The sequence below is a fragment of the Scyliorhinus torazame genome, chromosome 21 (genome assembly GCF_047496885.1).
Source record: "Scyliorhinus torazame isolate Kashiwa2021f chromosome 21, sScyTor2.1, whole genome shotgun sequence".
Taxonomy (NCBI): Eukaryota; Metazoa; Chordata; class Chondrichthyes; order Carcharhiniformes; family Scyliorhinidae; genus Scyliorhinus; species Scyliorhinus torazame.
Window position 1 is genome coordinate 132,061,160 of NC_092727.1, and position 16,148 is coordinate 132,077,307.

The 16,148-nt window shown below is 46.2% G+C and overlaps 1 protein-coding gene across 2 annotated transcripts in view; it reads right to left on the reverse strand.

The window, feature by feature from the left end:
- Positions 1-10,666: 10,666 nt before the first annotated feature.
- Positions 10,667-16,148, reverse strand: part of LOC140398691 (zinc finger protein Aiolos-like) — a 296,455-nt gene continuing 290,973 nt past the window's right edge. For both annotated transcript variants that reach the window (XM_072487687.1, XM_072487686.1), the window contains exon 8: positions 10,667-12,836. In XM_072487687.1, the coding sequence (XP_072343788.1) occupies positions 12,130-12,836 (707 nt within the window). In that variant the 3' untranslated portion in view covers positions 10,667-12,129. The remainder of the gene's footprint in view (positions 12,837-16,148) is intronic.

Genomic DNA, 16,148 nt, shown 5'->3' on the forward strand with positions numbered 1-16,148 from the left:
GTATTACAAAGACAGTGTCACAGGCACAGCTTGTCATTACATTGCTGCAAATCTGATTTATTGCTGCATCACTGCTATATGTATACCTCAATACTCCAAATGTACTCTTTTGACAGGCTATAAGACCATAAGACAGAGGAGCAGAATTAGGCCACTCGGCCCATCGAGTCTGCTCCGCCATTCAATCATGGCTGATATTTTTCTCATCCTCATTCTCCTGCCTTCTCCCCATAATCCCTGATCCCCTTATTAATCAAGAACCTATTTATCGGGCAGCACGGTGGCGCAGTGGGTTAGCACTGCGCCCTCACGGCGCCGAGGTCCCAGGTTTGACCCCGGCTCTGGGTCACTGTCTGTGTGGAGTTTGCACATTCTCCCCGTGTTTGCGTGCGTTTCGCCCCCACAACCCAAACATGTGCAGGCTAGGTGAATTGGCCACGCTAAATTGCAAGAAATTAATTGGGTACTCTAAATTTATTTTTAAAAAGAACCTATCTATCTCTGTCTTTTATTCGCAAGTTATAGCTTCAGATTTTCGGCAGGATCAGTGGCCAGGGGTCTGTTGGGAAGGTACGTTTACCCTTTAACAACTTACCTTGCAGGAGAAGCGGCCTTCAGATTTTCGGCGGGAGCAGTGGCCCGGGGTCTGTCGGGAAGTTAAGTAGCTGGGAGAAATTTAACTCTTCCTGGGTTGGTAAGTATTGTGATTGGTAAGTAAAATCTTTATTCCTTTCACTTATTCATTATTTGATATTATCTTTGTAATCAGTTAAGGTAAAGTGTAAAAATGGCAGGCGATCCCAGACCCATGCTATGCTCCTCGTGCTCAATGTGGGAGTTCAGGGACGTGGCCGATGCCCCTGACTCCTTCATGTGCGGGAAGTGTGTCCAGCTGCAGCTCCTGTTAGACCGCATGACGGCTCTGGAGCTGCGGATTAGGGTTGGTGAGGGAGACAGGGAATGGGTGACCAAAAGGCAGAGAAAGAGCAGGAAGGCAGTGCAGGTGTCCCCTGCGGCCATCTCCCTCCAAAACAGGTATACCGTTTTGGATACTGTTGGGGGAGGTGACTCACCAGGGGAAGGCAGTAGTAGCCAGGCTCATGGCACCGTGGCTGGCTCTGCTGCACAGAAGGGCGGGAAAAAGACTGGCAGGGCTATAGTCATAGGGGATTCAATCGTAAGGGGAGTAGACAGGTGTTTCTGTGGTCGAAAACGAGACTCCCGAATGGTATGTTGCCTCCCGGGTGCACGGGTCAGGGATGTCTCAGATCGGCTGCAGGACATACTGAAGGGGGAGGGTGAACAGCCAGTTGTCGTGGTGCATATAGGCACCAACGATATAAGTAAAAAACGGGATGAGGTCGTACAATCAGAATTTAGGGAGTTAGGAGATAAGTTAAAAAGTAGGACCTCAAAGGTAGTAATCTCAGGATTGCTACCAGTGTCATGAGACAGTCAGAGTAGAAATTCAAGAATAGTCAGAATGAATACGTGGCTTGAGAGATGGTGCAGGAGGGAGGGGTTCAGATTTTTGGGACATTGGAAGCAGTTCTGGGGGCGGTGGGACCATTACAAATCGGATGGTCTACACCTGGGCAGGACTGGAACCAATGTCCTAGGGGGTGCTTTTGCTAACACTGTTGGGGAGGTTTTAAACTAAAGTGGCAGGGGGATGGGAACCAGATTAGGAAGTTAGAGGTCAGTAAAGAGGCAGCAACTAAAGCCAGTAAGGTACTAGATAATAAACTCAATGTGACTAAGGGGAAGAGTAGACAGGGAAGAGATGATGAATGCAAAGGGGCAGGTGTTCTGAGGTGCATTTGTTTCAATGCGAGAAGTGTAGCAGGTAAGGCAGATGAACTTAGGGCTTGGATTGGTATGGGAATGTGATGTTATTGATATTACGGAGATTTGGTTGAGGGAAGGGCAAGACTGGCAACTAAATATCCCAGGGTATAGATGCTTCAGGAGGGGTAGAGAGGGAGGTAAAAGGGGTGGAGGAGTTGCATTACTGGTCAGAGATGATATCACAGCTATGATTAAGGAGGGCATGATGGAGGATTCGAGCACTGAGGCAATATGGGTAGAGCTAAGAAATAGGAAGGGTGCAGTAACATTGTTGGGACTTTACTACAGGCCTCCCAAAAGCGAGTGTGAAGTAGAGGTACAAATATGTAGACAGATTATAGAAAAATGTAGGAGCAATAGGGTGGTCGTGGTGGGAGATTTTAACTTCCCCAACATTGAATGGAACTCATGTAGTGTTGGAGGTGTAGATGGAGCAGAATTTGTAAGGAGCATCTAGGAGAGTTTTTTAGAGCAGTATGTAAATAGTCGAACTCGGGAAGGGGCCATACTGGACCTGGTATTGGGGAATGATCCCGGCCAGGTGGTTGAAGTTTCAGTCAGTGATTACTTTGGGAATAGCGATCACAATTCCGTAAATTTTAGAATACTCATGGACAAAGACGAGTGTGGTCCTAAAGAAACAGTGCTAAATTAGGGAAAGGCCAAGTATAACAAAATTCGGCAGGAGCTAGGGAATGTGGATTGGGAGCAGCTGTTTAAGGGTAAATCCACATTTGAAATGTGGGAGTCTTTTAAGGAAAGGATGGTTAGAGTGCAGGACAGACATGTCCCTGTGAAAATGAGGGATAGAAATGGCAAGATTAGGGAACCATGGATGATGTGTGGAATTGTGAGACTAACTAAGATGAAAAAGGAAGCATACATAAGATCTAGGCGACTTAAATCTGATGAAGCTTTGGAGGAATATCGGGAAAGTAGGACAAATCTCAAACGCGCAATAAAGAGGGCTAAAAGGGGTCATGAAATATCTTTGGCGAACAGGGTTAAGGAAAATCCCAAAGCCTTTTATTCGTATCTAAGGAGCAAGAGGGTAACTAGAGAAAGGATTGGCCCACTCAAAGACAAAAGAGGGAATTTATGCATGGAGTCAGAGGAAATGGGTGAGATTCTTAATGAGTACTTTGCATCGGTATTCACCAAGGAGAGGGACATGACGGATGTTGAGGCCAAGGATGGATGTTTAAATACTCTAGGTCAAGACAGCATAAGGGAAAGTTTTGGGTATTCTGAAAGGCATTAAGGTGGACAAGTCCCCAGGTCCGGATGGGATCTATCCCAGGTTACTGAGGGAAGCGAGGGAAGAAATAGCTGGGCCCTTAACAGATATCTTTGCAGCATCCTTGAGCACGGGTGAGGTCCCGGAGGACTGGAGAATTGCTAATGTTGTCCCTTTGTTTAAGAAGGGTAGCAGGAATAATCCAGGGAATTATAGACCTGTGAGCTTGACGTCAGCGGTAGGCAAACTGTTGGAGAAGATACTGAGGGATAGGATCTATTCACATTTAGAAGAAAATAGACTTATCAGTGGTAGGCAGCATGGTTTTGTGCAGGGAAGGTCATGTCTTACAAACCTAATAGAATTCTTTGAGGAAGTGACGTTAATTGATGAGGGAAGGGCTGTAGATGTCATATACATGTACTTCAGTAAGGCGTTTGATAAAGTCTCCCATGGCAAGTTGATGGAAAAAGTGAAGTCGTATGGGGTTCAGGGTGTACTAGCTAGATGGATAAAGAACTGGCTGGGTAACAGGAGAAAGAGAGTAGTGGTGGAAGGGAGTGTCTCAAAATGGAGAAAGGTGACTAGTGGTGTTCCACAGGGATCCGTGCTCGGACCACTGTTGTTTGTGATTTACATAAATTATCTGGACGAAGGTATAGGTGGCCTAATTCGCTAGTTTGCAGATGATATTAAGACTGGTGGAGTTGCAGATAGCGAGGAGGACTGTCAGAGAATACAGCAAAATATAGATAGATTGGAGAGTTAGGCAGAGAAATGGCAGATGGAGTTCAATCCAGGCAAATGCGAGGTGATGCATTTTGGAAGATCTAATTCAAGAGTGGACTATACGGTCAATGGAAGAGTCCTGGGGAAAATTGATGTACAGAGAGATCTGGGAGTTCAGGTCCATTGTACCCTGACGGTGGCAACGCAGGTCGATAGAGTGGTCAAGAAGGCATACAGCATGCTTGTCTTCATTGGACGGGGTATTGAGTACAAGAGTCGGCAGGTCATGTTACAGTTGTATAGGACTTTGGTGCGGCCACATTTGGAATACTGCATGCAGTTCTGGTCGCCACATTACCAGAAGGATGTGGCTTCAGAGAGAGTGCAGAGGAGGTTCACCAGGATGTTGCCTGGTATGGAGGGTGCTAGCTATGAAGAAAGGTTGAGTAGATTAGGATTGTTTTCGTTGGAAAGACGGAGGTTGAGGGGGGATCTGATTGAGGTCTACAAAATTATGAGAGGTATGGACAGGGTGGATAGCAACAAGCTTTTTCAAAGAGTGGGGGTGTCAATTACAAGGGGTCACGATTTCAAGGTGAGAGGGGGAAAGTTTAAGGGAGATGTGCGTGGAAAGTTTTTTACGCAGAGGGTGGTGGGTGCCTGGAACGCTTTGCCAGCGGAGGTGGTAGAGGCGGGCACGATAGCATCATTTAAGATGCATCTAGAGATATATGAACGGACGGGGAACAGATTGAAGTAGATCCTTGGAAAATAGGTGACAGGTTTAAAGGATCTGGATCGGCGCAGGCTGGGAGGGCCGAAGGGCCTGTTCCTGTGCTGTAATTTTCTTTGTTTTTTGTCTTAAAGGCACTCAGTGAATTGGCCACCACAGCCTTCTGCGGCAAAGAGTTCCACAGATTCACCACCCTCTGGCTGAAGAAATTTCTCCTCATCTCTGTTTTAAAGGATCGTCCCTTTCGTCTGAGATTGTGACCTCTGGTTCTAGTTTTTCCTACAAGTGGAAACATCCTCTCCACATCCACTCTATCCAGGCCTCGCAGTATCTTTTAAGTTTCAATAAGATCCCCTCTCATCCTTCTAAACTCCAACGAGTACAGACCCAGAGTCCTCAAACGTTTCTCATATGACATGTTCTTCATTCCAGGGATTACTAGGTCTAACTAGGGTAGGCTAGTTAGTGTTCCCTTCTGCCTCGGGTCAAATCATATCGGGCCAATGTGATGAATGATTCCTCTGGCTGTAGATGAAATGTGTCTGGACAACATTGTATTAATTTTTGGACAGCTTTTTATTAATTCTTTTTGGAGCGCTAAATACATTTCCAACTGACAAATTTGACCAAAGGAGTCTGCAGGCTGAATCTATGGGGATGGAGAAATACCTGGTTGGGGCTGGGATGGATTATCTGCAATCAGGGAGAAGACACTCTTTGATGAAAATATAGTTTACCTAAATTAGTTGGGAACATAAGTACTAGGAACAGGAGTCGGCCATCTGGCCCCTCGAGCCTGCTCCACCATTCAATGGGATCATGGCTGATCTTTTGTGGACTCAGCTCCACTTTCCGGCCCGAACACCATAACCCTTAATTCTTCAAAAAAATATCTATCTTTATCTTGAAAACATTTAATGAAGGAGCCTCAACTGCTTCACTGGGCAAGGAATTCCATAGATTCACAACCCTTTGGGTGAAGAAGATTTAAGCTCAGTCTTAAATCTACTAACTGCAACTTTTATCATATTTCTGGAAAATCCTTGTATTTGGCACATCATATTTAAATTCTCATTCGGTTTTGTACTCAAATGATTTCTTAAAATACTTCAGATGATCTGCAACTGCTCGGATTGTCCCAGTGGCTGTGTGTGTGGAGAAGCCTGTGATCATTGACCTGTGATTTACTGTGCATGTGACAGGCTCAGTCTGGCACCTAAAACACGAGAACAGTTCCAATCATTGATTACATTTCAGACTTTCACCCACAGAATTAATTCAGGGCTTTCTTGCCTCACCCAATCCCCTGGACTCCAGAAACTGTGAATCTGGATGACCTCTCTCAGGACTGCGTACAATCTTGTTTGACTCAGTGAGATTCTAATTATAAAAGTAAATTGCCAGTACAGAATGGGCCTGGAGTGAGTGGTGTGATATGTGTCAGTCTGATGGGAAATCTATGCCAGTGGGAGGTCTGTGCAAATCTACCGTTAATTGGGGAAATTCAGATCATTTGCACAAATTGCCAAGGGACTGGAAGCCGGTCGTGCTGGCACTCTGAGAATGCATCAAGGGCTGTGCCAAGATATCTCCTGCAGTTATATGCTGCACGAATAATGTTTATAATTATTGCCTCTTTTTCTTTATTTCTCCAGCAGAGGAAGAAACAACAAAATTCTTTGCAGTACATCAAAGGCCTTCTCCAGCTAGAGCATTAATATAGGTGGAACAGGCTCCGCACCATCTGGGATATGTAGTACACAAACTCTCCCAGTGTGCAGTCAATGCTGGACCCTTCAGCAACAGTGGTCAAACAGGCAGCTAAATATTCAAACCCTGCTTGCGATATTAGCAAAGGAAAGTATTTCAGTTTCTCCAAGTAAAAGGTGACTATGCCGCATGTATGTTGTAATTGCAATGAACACCAAATGATTTTAAAAGCTGTTAGTTTAACAGCTATGCTTCTCAGATTAAATTAGTTTGCAAACTCATTGTGTCACGACTATCTCAACAATGGAGAAAATAAAACTGAAGAAAGACTGCCGAATTCATTCACACACAACAAAGTATTTCCAAATTCTTTATTTGACAGTTAATTAAACAGTAATTTAGTCCTGCATTACACAAGAACATGATTTAAAAATAGAAAGTCTGACATTTATATCGCGCTTTCCACTACCTCAGCCGATTGAAGTATTTTGGACGTGGAGACACTGTTGCAATGTAGCATTTTGTGCAAATATGTCCATGTGCACAGCACTCCCACAATGACCTGGTCATCTGTTTTTCACTAATGCTCTTCACAATGGAGCCATGGGATCTTTTACAGAATCACAGATTAATACAGCTCAGAAGAGGCCCTTCGGCCCATCAAGCCTACACCGATGGACAGATGGAGCCTGTTTAAGGCTCCAAAGGAAAGACAGCCCCTCCAACAGTGCCAGCCTAGATTTTTACACTCATGTCTCTAAAGTGGGAATATGAACCCACAGCCTCCTGCCTCAGGTGCGAGCGCTCCCCACTCAGCCAGGGCTGGCACTAATACCAGAGCCGAGATTTCCCAGCCCCGTCTGCAACCAGGGACTCCCGGTCCCACTAGAATGGCTGGTTTGCTGCACCCGCCGCACCGGGGCTAACCACGGTGCAGCCAGGAAATACAGGCCTAAACTCCAAAATCTATTCATTCTCTCATGGCCCCCTGTCCATGGTGAGGGTTCAGGGGTTTGTGGGGGAGAGAAGTTGGTCAGGGGAAGAATAATTGTCAGTTGAGTTTGGGATTTTATCCCAGTACCTCTGATCCATGACAGTTTGCAACAGGATCAAACTGCAGGGACTGCAGGAATATATGGGATTCTATGCAGCTGAGCAATGAGGCAATGACTGCTGCTCTATTACGAATTCTAATAGGCTGAGGTGCACCTTGAACATGACTCTCTGCAACTACTGTACTGAAAGCATTCACACACATATAGAATGAGGTGTGTTCCAATGCTGCTAGCTTGCATCAAGCAATGTACTGGTCTTGTTTATTTCAAAGGGAGGGTTGTAAGTATTTTAAAATTTCACTGACACAATTGTGGGTGGCACGGTATCACAGTGGTTAGCACTGTTGCTTCACAGCGGCAGGGTCCTAGGCTCAATTCCCAGCTTGGGTCACTGTCTGTGCGGAGTCTGCACGTTCTCCCCGTGTCTGCGTGGGTTTCCTCCGGGTGCTCCGGTTTCCTCCCACAAGTCCTGAAAGACGTGCTCAGAACATAAGACATAGGAGCAGAATTAGGCCACTCGGCCCATCGAGTCTGCTCCGCCATTCAATCATGGCTGATATCTTTCTCATCCCCATTCTCCTGCCTTCTCCCCACAACCCTGATCCACGTATTGATCAAAAACCCATCTATCTCTGTCTTAAAGACATTCAGTGATTTAGGTGAATTGGACATTCTGAATTCTCCCTCCCTGTAGCGAAACAGGTGCCGGAATGTGGCGACGAGGGGATTTTCACAGTAACTTCATTGGAGTTACAATAAACAGTAAACCTACTTGTGATACTAATAAAGATTATTACCTAGACTGTGGGGCAGGACTGGATTCAGTGTAACCGTTCATTGGATATTTGAAGTCTGGAGTTCACATGTACAGCCAGCAGGTTTGGTGTAGGGTATCTTGGGATTCTTCTTGCCCTGGCGAAGCTCATCTCCAATGGCTGGGACAGCACTGGTGCGATCGGTGTCTATTTCAAACATGATTGTAACGTTTTTAAAATAACATGCAACAAGTTTTGCATCAGTATTCCGTTGTGAGTGAGTCAGACAGACCAAAATAAAAACTGTCATGAATCTGCTACTTCAGAAGTCACTGTCTGGAACCTTTATTTTTAAAGGAACAAAACCTGGTGGAATCTGTTCACTTCGATTATTAAAAAAATACATGCAAATGGTTCCAGATAAAAAGAATTATATTACAGAAAGCGAACAAAGCACAGCTCAATAGTAAAATGCACAAACTATATAAAATAAAAAAGAGCTTTGTTTGGAAATAACTTTACTGTGTCAATCTAGTGTAAAATCTAGTGAAGCAGGAAATATAAAAACGTTTCACATTTACATTCACAGTAGAAAGGGGTATTTTGGGTGTTTATGCACCAACAGCTGGTTCTATCAGACAGCACAGTGAATCTGCTTTCCTGTCTTATAGACTGTTCCCGCGGGTTCCTGTTCCGATGTGGGTCAATGATCACTCACTTTGCTGTCTTAGATACTGCCCTAATAATGGAATCTGAACTAAATCTTAGCAACTGCGGGACAATGCAAAGGGCTCTGCCTGTTCTTTCTCCGTACTCCAACACTCTTTCATCCCAATACCACCCCATCAAATGTTTCTGACAGCTGAGCTCTGTGCAAACAGACTCCAGTCTCGTCTACAACACAAGTACAACAGAGAATGCTCAAAGAATTTAGATTTTCTGCAGTTTAAATTCTTTGTTATAAAGTTGCATTGTTTACTTTGCAATAGATGAAAAAGCAGAGAGAAGTTAAGGGTTAATGATTTGGGGATGCAATATATCTCATGTAGGTGTGAACCATAGAATCCATAGAACTGTGAACAATTTCTTGGAAGCGGATACTGCTTGTGAGATGTATATATTATAATGAACTGTATCACAAGGTCATGTATTAGACCTGACAGGAAAAACTCAGAGAAAACCTGATTGCAGTCTTCATTATGAAGTCCATTAGGTCTGTATAAAAAAATGAGATGGATTTGAAAAGGTTTATTTACTGCACCATCCATGTGCTGGATGTGAACTACAGTACAATGTGCTTTCAACATTTACAGGGTCAGCCAAAGCTTCTAATCTTAACAGGCTACACCTGAGTGAACATCACTGTAAGTGAACTCACAACCTGCCCGATATTAATGGTTTCAGGATTCTCATGGACTGTCCACTAGCAATATCACTGGATTTTGGAAAGCTTCCAGTAAAACTTGTCAAGTATAGAAACACATTGGAAGTAACTGGGGTTCCCCAGGGCAGCAGCGGGGCATAGTCTGTGCAATGACAGTGCTGACGTTAGACGCATGGTTAGATGGCCGTTGTTGTAAGGCTTGAACGTGGGGCCAAGAACAAGAGCTACAGCAGAAATGAGTTGGGAATCCAAAACCAGATTACCCAATCACAGGAGCATTAAACATTGATGGGGCCATTCCTCGTGTTACACTGAAATTAACGTCAACAAAAGGAATACTTCACCTGCAATCTGAGGGTATTGTGCCAACTCACACGTCAGATTGGTCAGATTGACGCTGCTCAGATGCAGTGTTGATGTGCACAGATTAACTGTGACTCCTGAACAATGGCATCAGGCAATTGGAAAGGAGTTACTTCCTGCATTTCTTATTTACTTGTGTGGAAATGGGAAATAAAAGTGCTTTTTCAGTTCATCTTGAGATTCGTATCTTCCGTCCAACACACAGACATGCGGTCTAAAATCTTACGAATTTAGTATTTTATAACAACACTGTGTAAAAATTATAATGATGAAAATCAGAAAAGAAATACAAAAATTAAAATGAAGGCACTAAGGATGGAATGTGAAGAATGGGATTGAAATTAAAGCTGTTAAAGCTGGAATCCTAAAATGTTTATACAAATTCAAAAGTAAACCATTACATGAATTTTCTGGAAGGATGAATATGCGATGTAGTTAAAGGTAGTAGTAAGGAATGTCCATTCTTGCTGCGCACAGCACAGTGGGCGCAATTCTCCCATCGGGAGTCTAAGTCCCAACGCCGGAGTGAAAACTGGAGTGTTTCACTCCGGCGTCGGAGGCCGTTCCTAGCCCCCTATTCTCCCACCTCCGGGGGGGGCTAGGAGCGGTGCCGCGTCATTTACGTACGCCGGGCCTTAGCGCCGCGTAAATGACGCGGCCGGCGCCGCGTAAATGACATCACCCGCGCATGCGCGGGTGCCGTCCTCCCCGCGGTCGCCCCGCAAGAATATGTCGGATGTATCCTGTGGGGCAGCGGAGGAAAGGAGGTCCTCCTTCAGAGAGGCCGACCCGCCCATCGGTGGGCGCCCATCGGTGGGCACCGATTGCGGGCCAGACCCCTTTTGAGGCCCCCTCCCCCCAGGTGCAGGAACCCCCCTCTCCCCCCCCAACGTTCCCGCACTGTTCCCGCCGGCAGCAACCAGGTGTGGATGGCGCCGGCGGGAACCTGTCGTACTGGGCAGGCCGCTCGGCCCATTCGGGCCGGAGAATCGGCGCTCGCCCATTACCAACAGCAAGCGGCAATTCTCCCAGCGGCCAGCCGTGTTTCGCGCCGCGCCAGTTTGGGGGGGGGGGGGGAGAATCGCGTGCAGGCATCGGGGCGGCACTCACGCGGCACCCGGGCGATTCTCCCACCCGGCGTGGGGGGGGGGGGGGGGGGGAGAATTCCGCCCATGGGGTTTCCTCACAGTAACTTAGCTAGAGCAATAAAGGAACAAATCAAAACTTAACATGGCATCAACTTTGCAACAGACACCTGTGAAGCTACTGTTTTGTTCTGTTCCAATATTACTGTCTCCATACAATATGAAAGCAGTGTTAAAAGGCAGGTGGAAGCTATTTACAAAAGCTGAAAGAATGCAACAAGAAAGGCAATGCCATGTGTCTGTCTGAGGTACTGCTCCAATGCACAATCCAATTGGGGAATGTGGTCCTTCAACGTGGATGGAATTAAATGTCACTTTCTCTTGTAACCTGCATTTGATGATTCGCATCCACCGAACAGGAACCTCTGAGATGAGCTATCTTCAAACTCCAGCAACTGTTTTTGAGTGTTAGGTGGCACTGGAATACGCTCTTATCAGGATAGGTAATGAATTCTGAACTCTGGAATTCACATTTGTAACTATCTGGTGGAAGAGCTTCAGTTAATGGAGTCAAGAAAGAAAATAGTCTTTTGAGAGATAGCAGTTACGAAGCAGCTGGAACAGGAGAGAGGTGTCTGACTACAGCTAGGCCAGAATCCCACTAACTTCCAGAACAAATGACACTCTGTCACAGGGCACAGAAAGATCTTGATTAAATACCAGAGGAAACAATGAAGTACACCGCTCACAATTTTAACGGAGATGCTGGCCGGCAGGCTTGGTGGGATGGATCACCGGATTGTCCTTCAGTTATTGACAGAGGAGGATTTAGACGAGGATGGCAACTCAATCTGGTGCCTGTTGCTTCACAGAAAGTCAGAGAATATTGAAGATTAACTGTTCTAATTGGTGAAGTTCATTGTTCTCTTAGGAGGTATTTGTGAAATGTTCAGATCGAATCTCTGTGCCTGGGAGGTGCACCTTGCTGAAGGTGCAGTCATTCCATGTTTAGCATTGCTGCATATCTGTTACTGGATGAGTTCATTACTGCTACAATGTAATGTCTCCAAGTGATTCACGTTATTGCTCAACAAATGAAACGTCTTTTACCCGAGTGCAGATTTCAGATTTGTGCTCAGTAAGGCACACAGCATTAAGTATGAAAGCATAGCATGAGGCCTAAAAATATTTTTGTTCTTTTTTGATTCCCGAATAGAACATCTCTGCAGCTCATTTCCTGTAGTAACGATGCTCCCCTCTTGCTATATGTGAGGAGAACTCGTACCTGTCCTGACTGTGGTACCCACACACATTACATTCAAAAGGATTACGAAAACCATGGCAGCCCATATGAATAGTGAACATCACATAATCCAGGTACAGCACTCGACAGTGGTCACATTTGAATACTCTGACCTGTTCACCCTCATTAGTGATCACTTTAAACATCTCGCGACCCAATCCCCCTGTTGTTTTGATGATGTCAAACGGTTTGGGACCCTCTTTGACGGCGGGGACCCCATTTCTTATTCGGGGCGCAATCATCTGGTGCTGCAGGTAGGCCTGATGGTGTCGCTCCTCATGGTTACTCTCAGTGTCTGTGGAGTCCTGGCTAGGGGACGTGCCTCTTTCAGAGGACTTTGTTTTCAATTGGGAGCCGCTGTTCTCTGTGGCTACTTCTCGCATATGATGGCCATTCGCGGCATCAGATCGTGTCAGTGACAGTGGGTAAAGGCTGCTGATAACGGACACCATCTCTGATGTGGGAGCAGGGGCTGTCTGGACGAGGGGTCGCAATGATTCTGCCCCCAGGTAAGAAATGGCATTGTTGATAGCCTGGTCCATAAAACGGGTCTGCATCATCTCACCATCCTTGTCATAAATTGGGGCTGAGGCGTACTGCAGGTCAGGGTAGCCTAGGCAAAATTGCTTCTCACCTGCATACAAAAAAAAGGCATATTTTAGGGCTCAGGGGAAGCATCACAAACTCAAATTCTGCATGCGCTGAAAAACTACAGGGACATTCGGAGAGTTACTTGAATCCTGAGGATAACTGGTTTTACGGACAACATCATTTGTTGTAACATGAGCTGGTTACTTACTGAAGTGGAGCCTATTATCTGGATCAATATGAAGTGGGTCTGTGAGGAGAGGCACATCTGTAACTTAATCCAGGGTCTGTAAACTCTCAGGCTGGTTATTCAATGTCACTCCCTCAACCACTGGGAAATATCTGGCAGCATTTATTCAGGGACGTGACCTGGAGCCCAGTCGGTGGGGAATATCCCAGTTTATATTCAGGATTCTGTGTTTTTACTGCAGGTGGGAATGCATTCTTCAAAATGAGAGAAACTGTTTGTAATGTTGCTGTGAACTAATGATATATGAAACTGAGACGGTCACATTAAATATCAGCAATCAAAACACTTGTTAATTTCTTCTTAATGTTAATTTCCTGTTTTGTATTTATACCTCTCACAGTGTGATTTTTCCAAATGTCACTTATGGGGGGGGGGGGGGGGTCTGCATTAACCCCAATGTTCAACACTTTTTAATTTGCTTCAACCTCAAATTTAAATCTTTTTGCCTCTATTATATTTTCTAAAACAATGCCATAATTTCTTTGAAATACTATCCTCAGCATTAGATTCCAGTACAACTTATTCCTTACCACTGAAGGGGTAATTTTGTGATCCTATGCTCCCACTATGGAGCTAGCCTTGCAGGAACTGGGGTTAGTGAACGTCACACTCGCTCTCTCGCCTGTATCGCTGGTGCGTGCATCATTCCCCATTGCAAACCTGAGGCTGCACAATGACTTTCTATTTTCTAAACTGTGGAGTTAATGGAGGTACGGGGTCTCGGCTAGCAGCTGACAGGAGCTCCACTTCACCTCGTTTGCCTCTATTATATTTTTATAAAACAGTGCCACCATTTCTTTGAAATGCTATCCTCAGCTTTAGAGTCCAGTACAACTTATTCCCTACTATTGAAGGAGTAACTGTGTGAGCTTATGCTCCTAATATACAGCTAGACTTGTAGGGAACTAGGGTTATAGAATGTCACAGAGAACGCCTGCCAAATTAAGTTCTACTCAAGCACTTGTCAGACCAGCAGCATGGGGACTCTGGTAACACACAGGCAACAGTCTTCTCTAGGTTGTGGTACGGGGACCAAGGCCCAATTTGTTGGGACGTGACTGGTGGCAAGTCCTCTGTTTCAACTGAAAACAGGTTTTACGGGCACCGGGAATCTCCATGAGGTACTGAACAAATATCCCAAAGTGTTGCAGGAGGGTCTGTGCAGGATAAAATGGGCCAATGTCCTTATCAACATGGATCCTAAGACTCAGCCCTGGTACTTCAGGGCAAAGCCTGTCCCCTAAGCATTGCCTGCCAGGGTTGACGTGGAGCTTCAGCGACTGAAGAATCTGGGAATTATACGCCCTGTACAATTTGCAGAGTGGGCCGCATCTGCGGTGCCCGTAATGTAGCCTGGTTAATCTGTCCGACCCTGCGGTAAACAGAGCTTCACACCTGGACTGGTACCTGATGCCTAGAGTGGAAACTCAACAGGGGACACGCCTATTTACAGGTGGAGCTACATCCAGAGATGAGGATGAATTTATTCTCTCAGTGGGTAGTGAATCTGTGGAATTCTTTACCCCAGAGAACTGTTGAGGTTGCGTCATTAAGTTTGTTCAAGACTGGCGGCACGGTGGCGCAGTGGTTAGCACTGCTGCCTCACGCCGCTGAGATCCCGGGTTCGATCCCGGATCTGGGTCACTGTCTGTGTGGAGTTTGCACATTCTCCCCGTGTTTGCGTGGGTTTCACCCCCACCCACAACACAAAAGATGGGCAGGGTAGGTGGGTTGGTCACGCTAAATTGCCCTTAATTGGGAAAAAAAATGATTTGAGTACGTTAAATTTAGTTTTTAAAATATGGAGACAAGAAATTCAACCAATATGTTTATGGGAGACACCTCTGACCACTGAGAATAAGTAAATCTCACCCATCACATCAGCCAGAATTCAGCGTTGGGCGTTTCTACTCGCTGTGAATGAATATTTGTTCTCTCACCGCCCGGGTACACAGATTACCAATACCGACGCTCTCAGTCGTCTACCATTGCCCACAAGGTTGGATACCTTGCCAGTGACGGCCACTCAGGTGCGAGCATGGACGCAGCTTTTGAGCAGCAGAATGCAGAGGACCCATCCTGTAGCCCGACAGACCTTTGTCCTGAAGCTCTCTGAGCTCAGTGTGGAGGATGGTGCCATATTGTCATCACGCCACAGGCCAGGAGTCTCTGCTGAAGGACATACAGAGTGAGCCCCCTGGCAACTCCAAGATGAAGACATAACCATAGCTATGTCTGGTGGTCCAGCATCGATGGGGATATTGAGAGGATCGTATGCAGCTGCCCAGCGTGCCAAGACCATCAGAAGGTCCCGCCAGCAGCCTTCCTTTATCCATGGGAATGGCTGGGATGCCCGTTGCTGCGACTGCACACAGACTTTGTAGGGCCATTCGTGGGGTCCATGTTTCTCTCTTCGTAGTTGCCCACTCAAAGTGGCTTGACTTGTAAAAGATGGCCTCGATGACATTCGGGGCCACGGAGGAGAAGCTCCAGTGCTCGTTCAACACCCACGGGATCCCTGAGGTGCTGGTGATGGACAATGGGATGCCTTTCACGAGTGAGGAGTTTGCTACATTTACAAAACGGAATGGCATCCGGCCTATAAGAACCGCCCCGTACCATCCCTCATCCAACAGTGGAAAGGGTGGTCCAGACTTTCAAAGGGGGCAAAAAAAACCAACCACGGGCTCCATGGTAATGCAACTGGTGCGGTTCCTTTTTAACTAATGCCACACGTGACAACAGGAATCACCCCTGCACAACTGCTGATGGGCCGAAGGCTTCGAACCCGGTTGAGTCACACATTTCAGAACCTCGGCAGGAAAGTGGAGGTGCAGCAAGGAGGCGCAGAAGCAGCACCATGACTTGAGGTCGTCAGGGCAGCAGGTTCACTCAGGGGATGCATCTATGTCGCAACTTTGGAGACGGGGCACTGAGGCTCCCAGGTGTCGTGCTGGAGGGAACGGGACCGGTCTCCTACAAAGTTAGGATTCAGGGGATGGTCAGCGGAAGTATTTGGACCACCTCAAGAGGCAGGAGCCTGCGCTACGTGACGCCCATCCAGAAGCTTTAGTTTAGATGTCCTCTCTATGCCAGGAACTGCCCCTC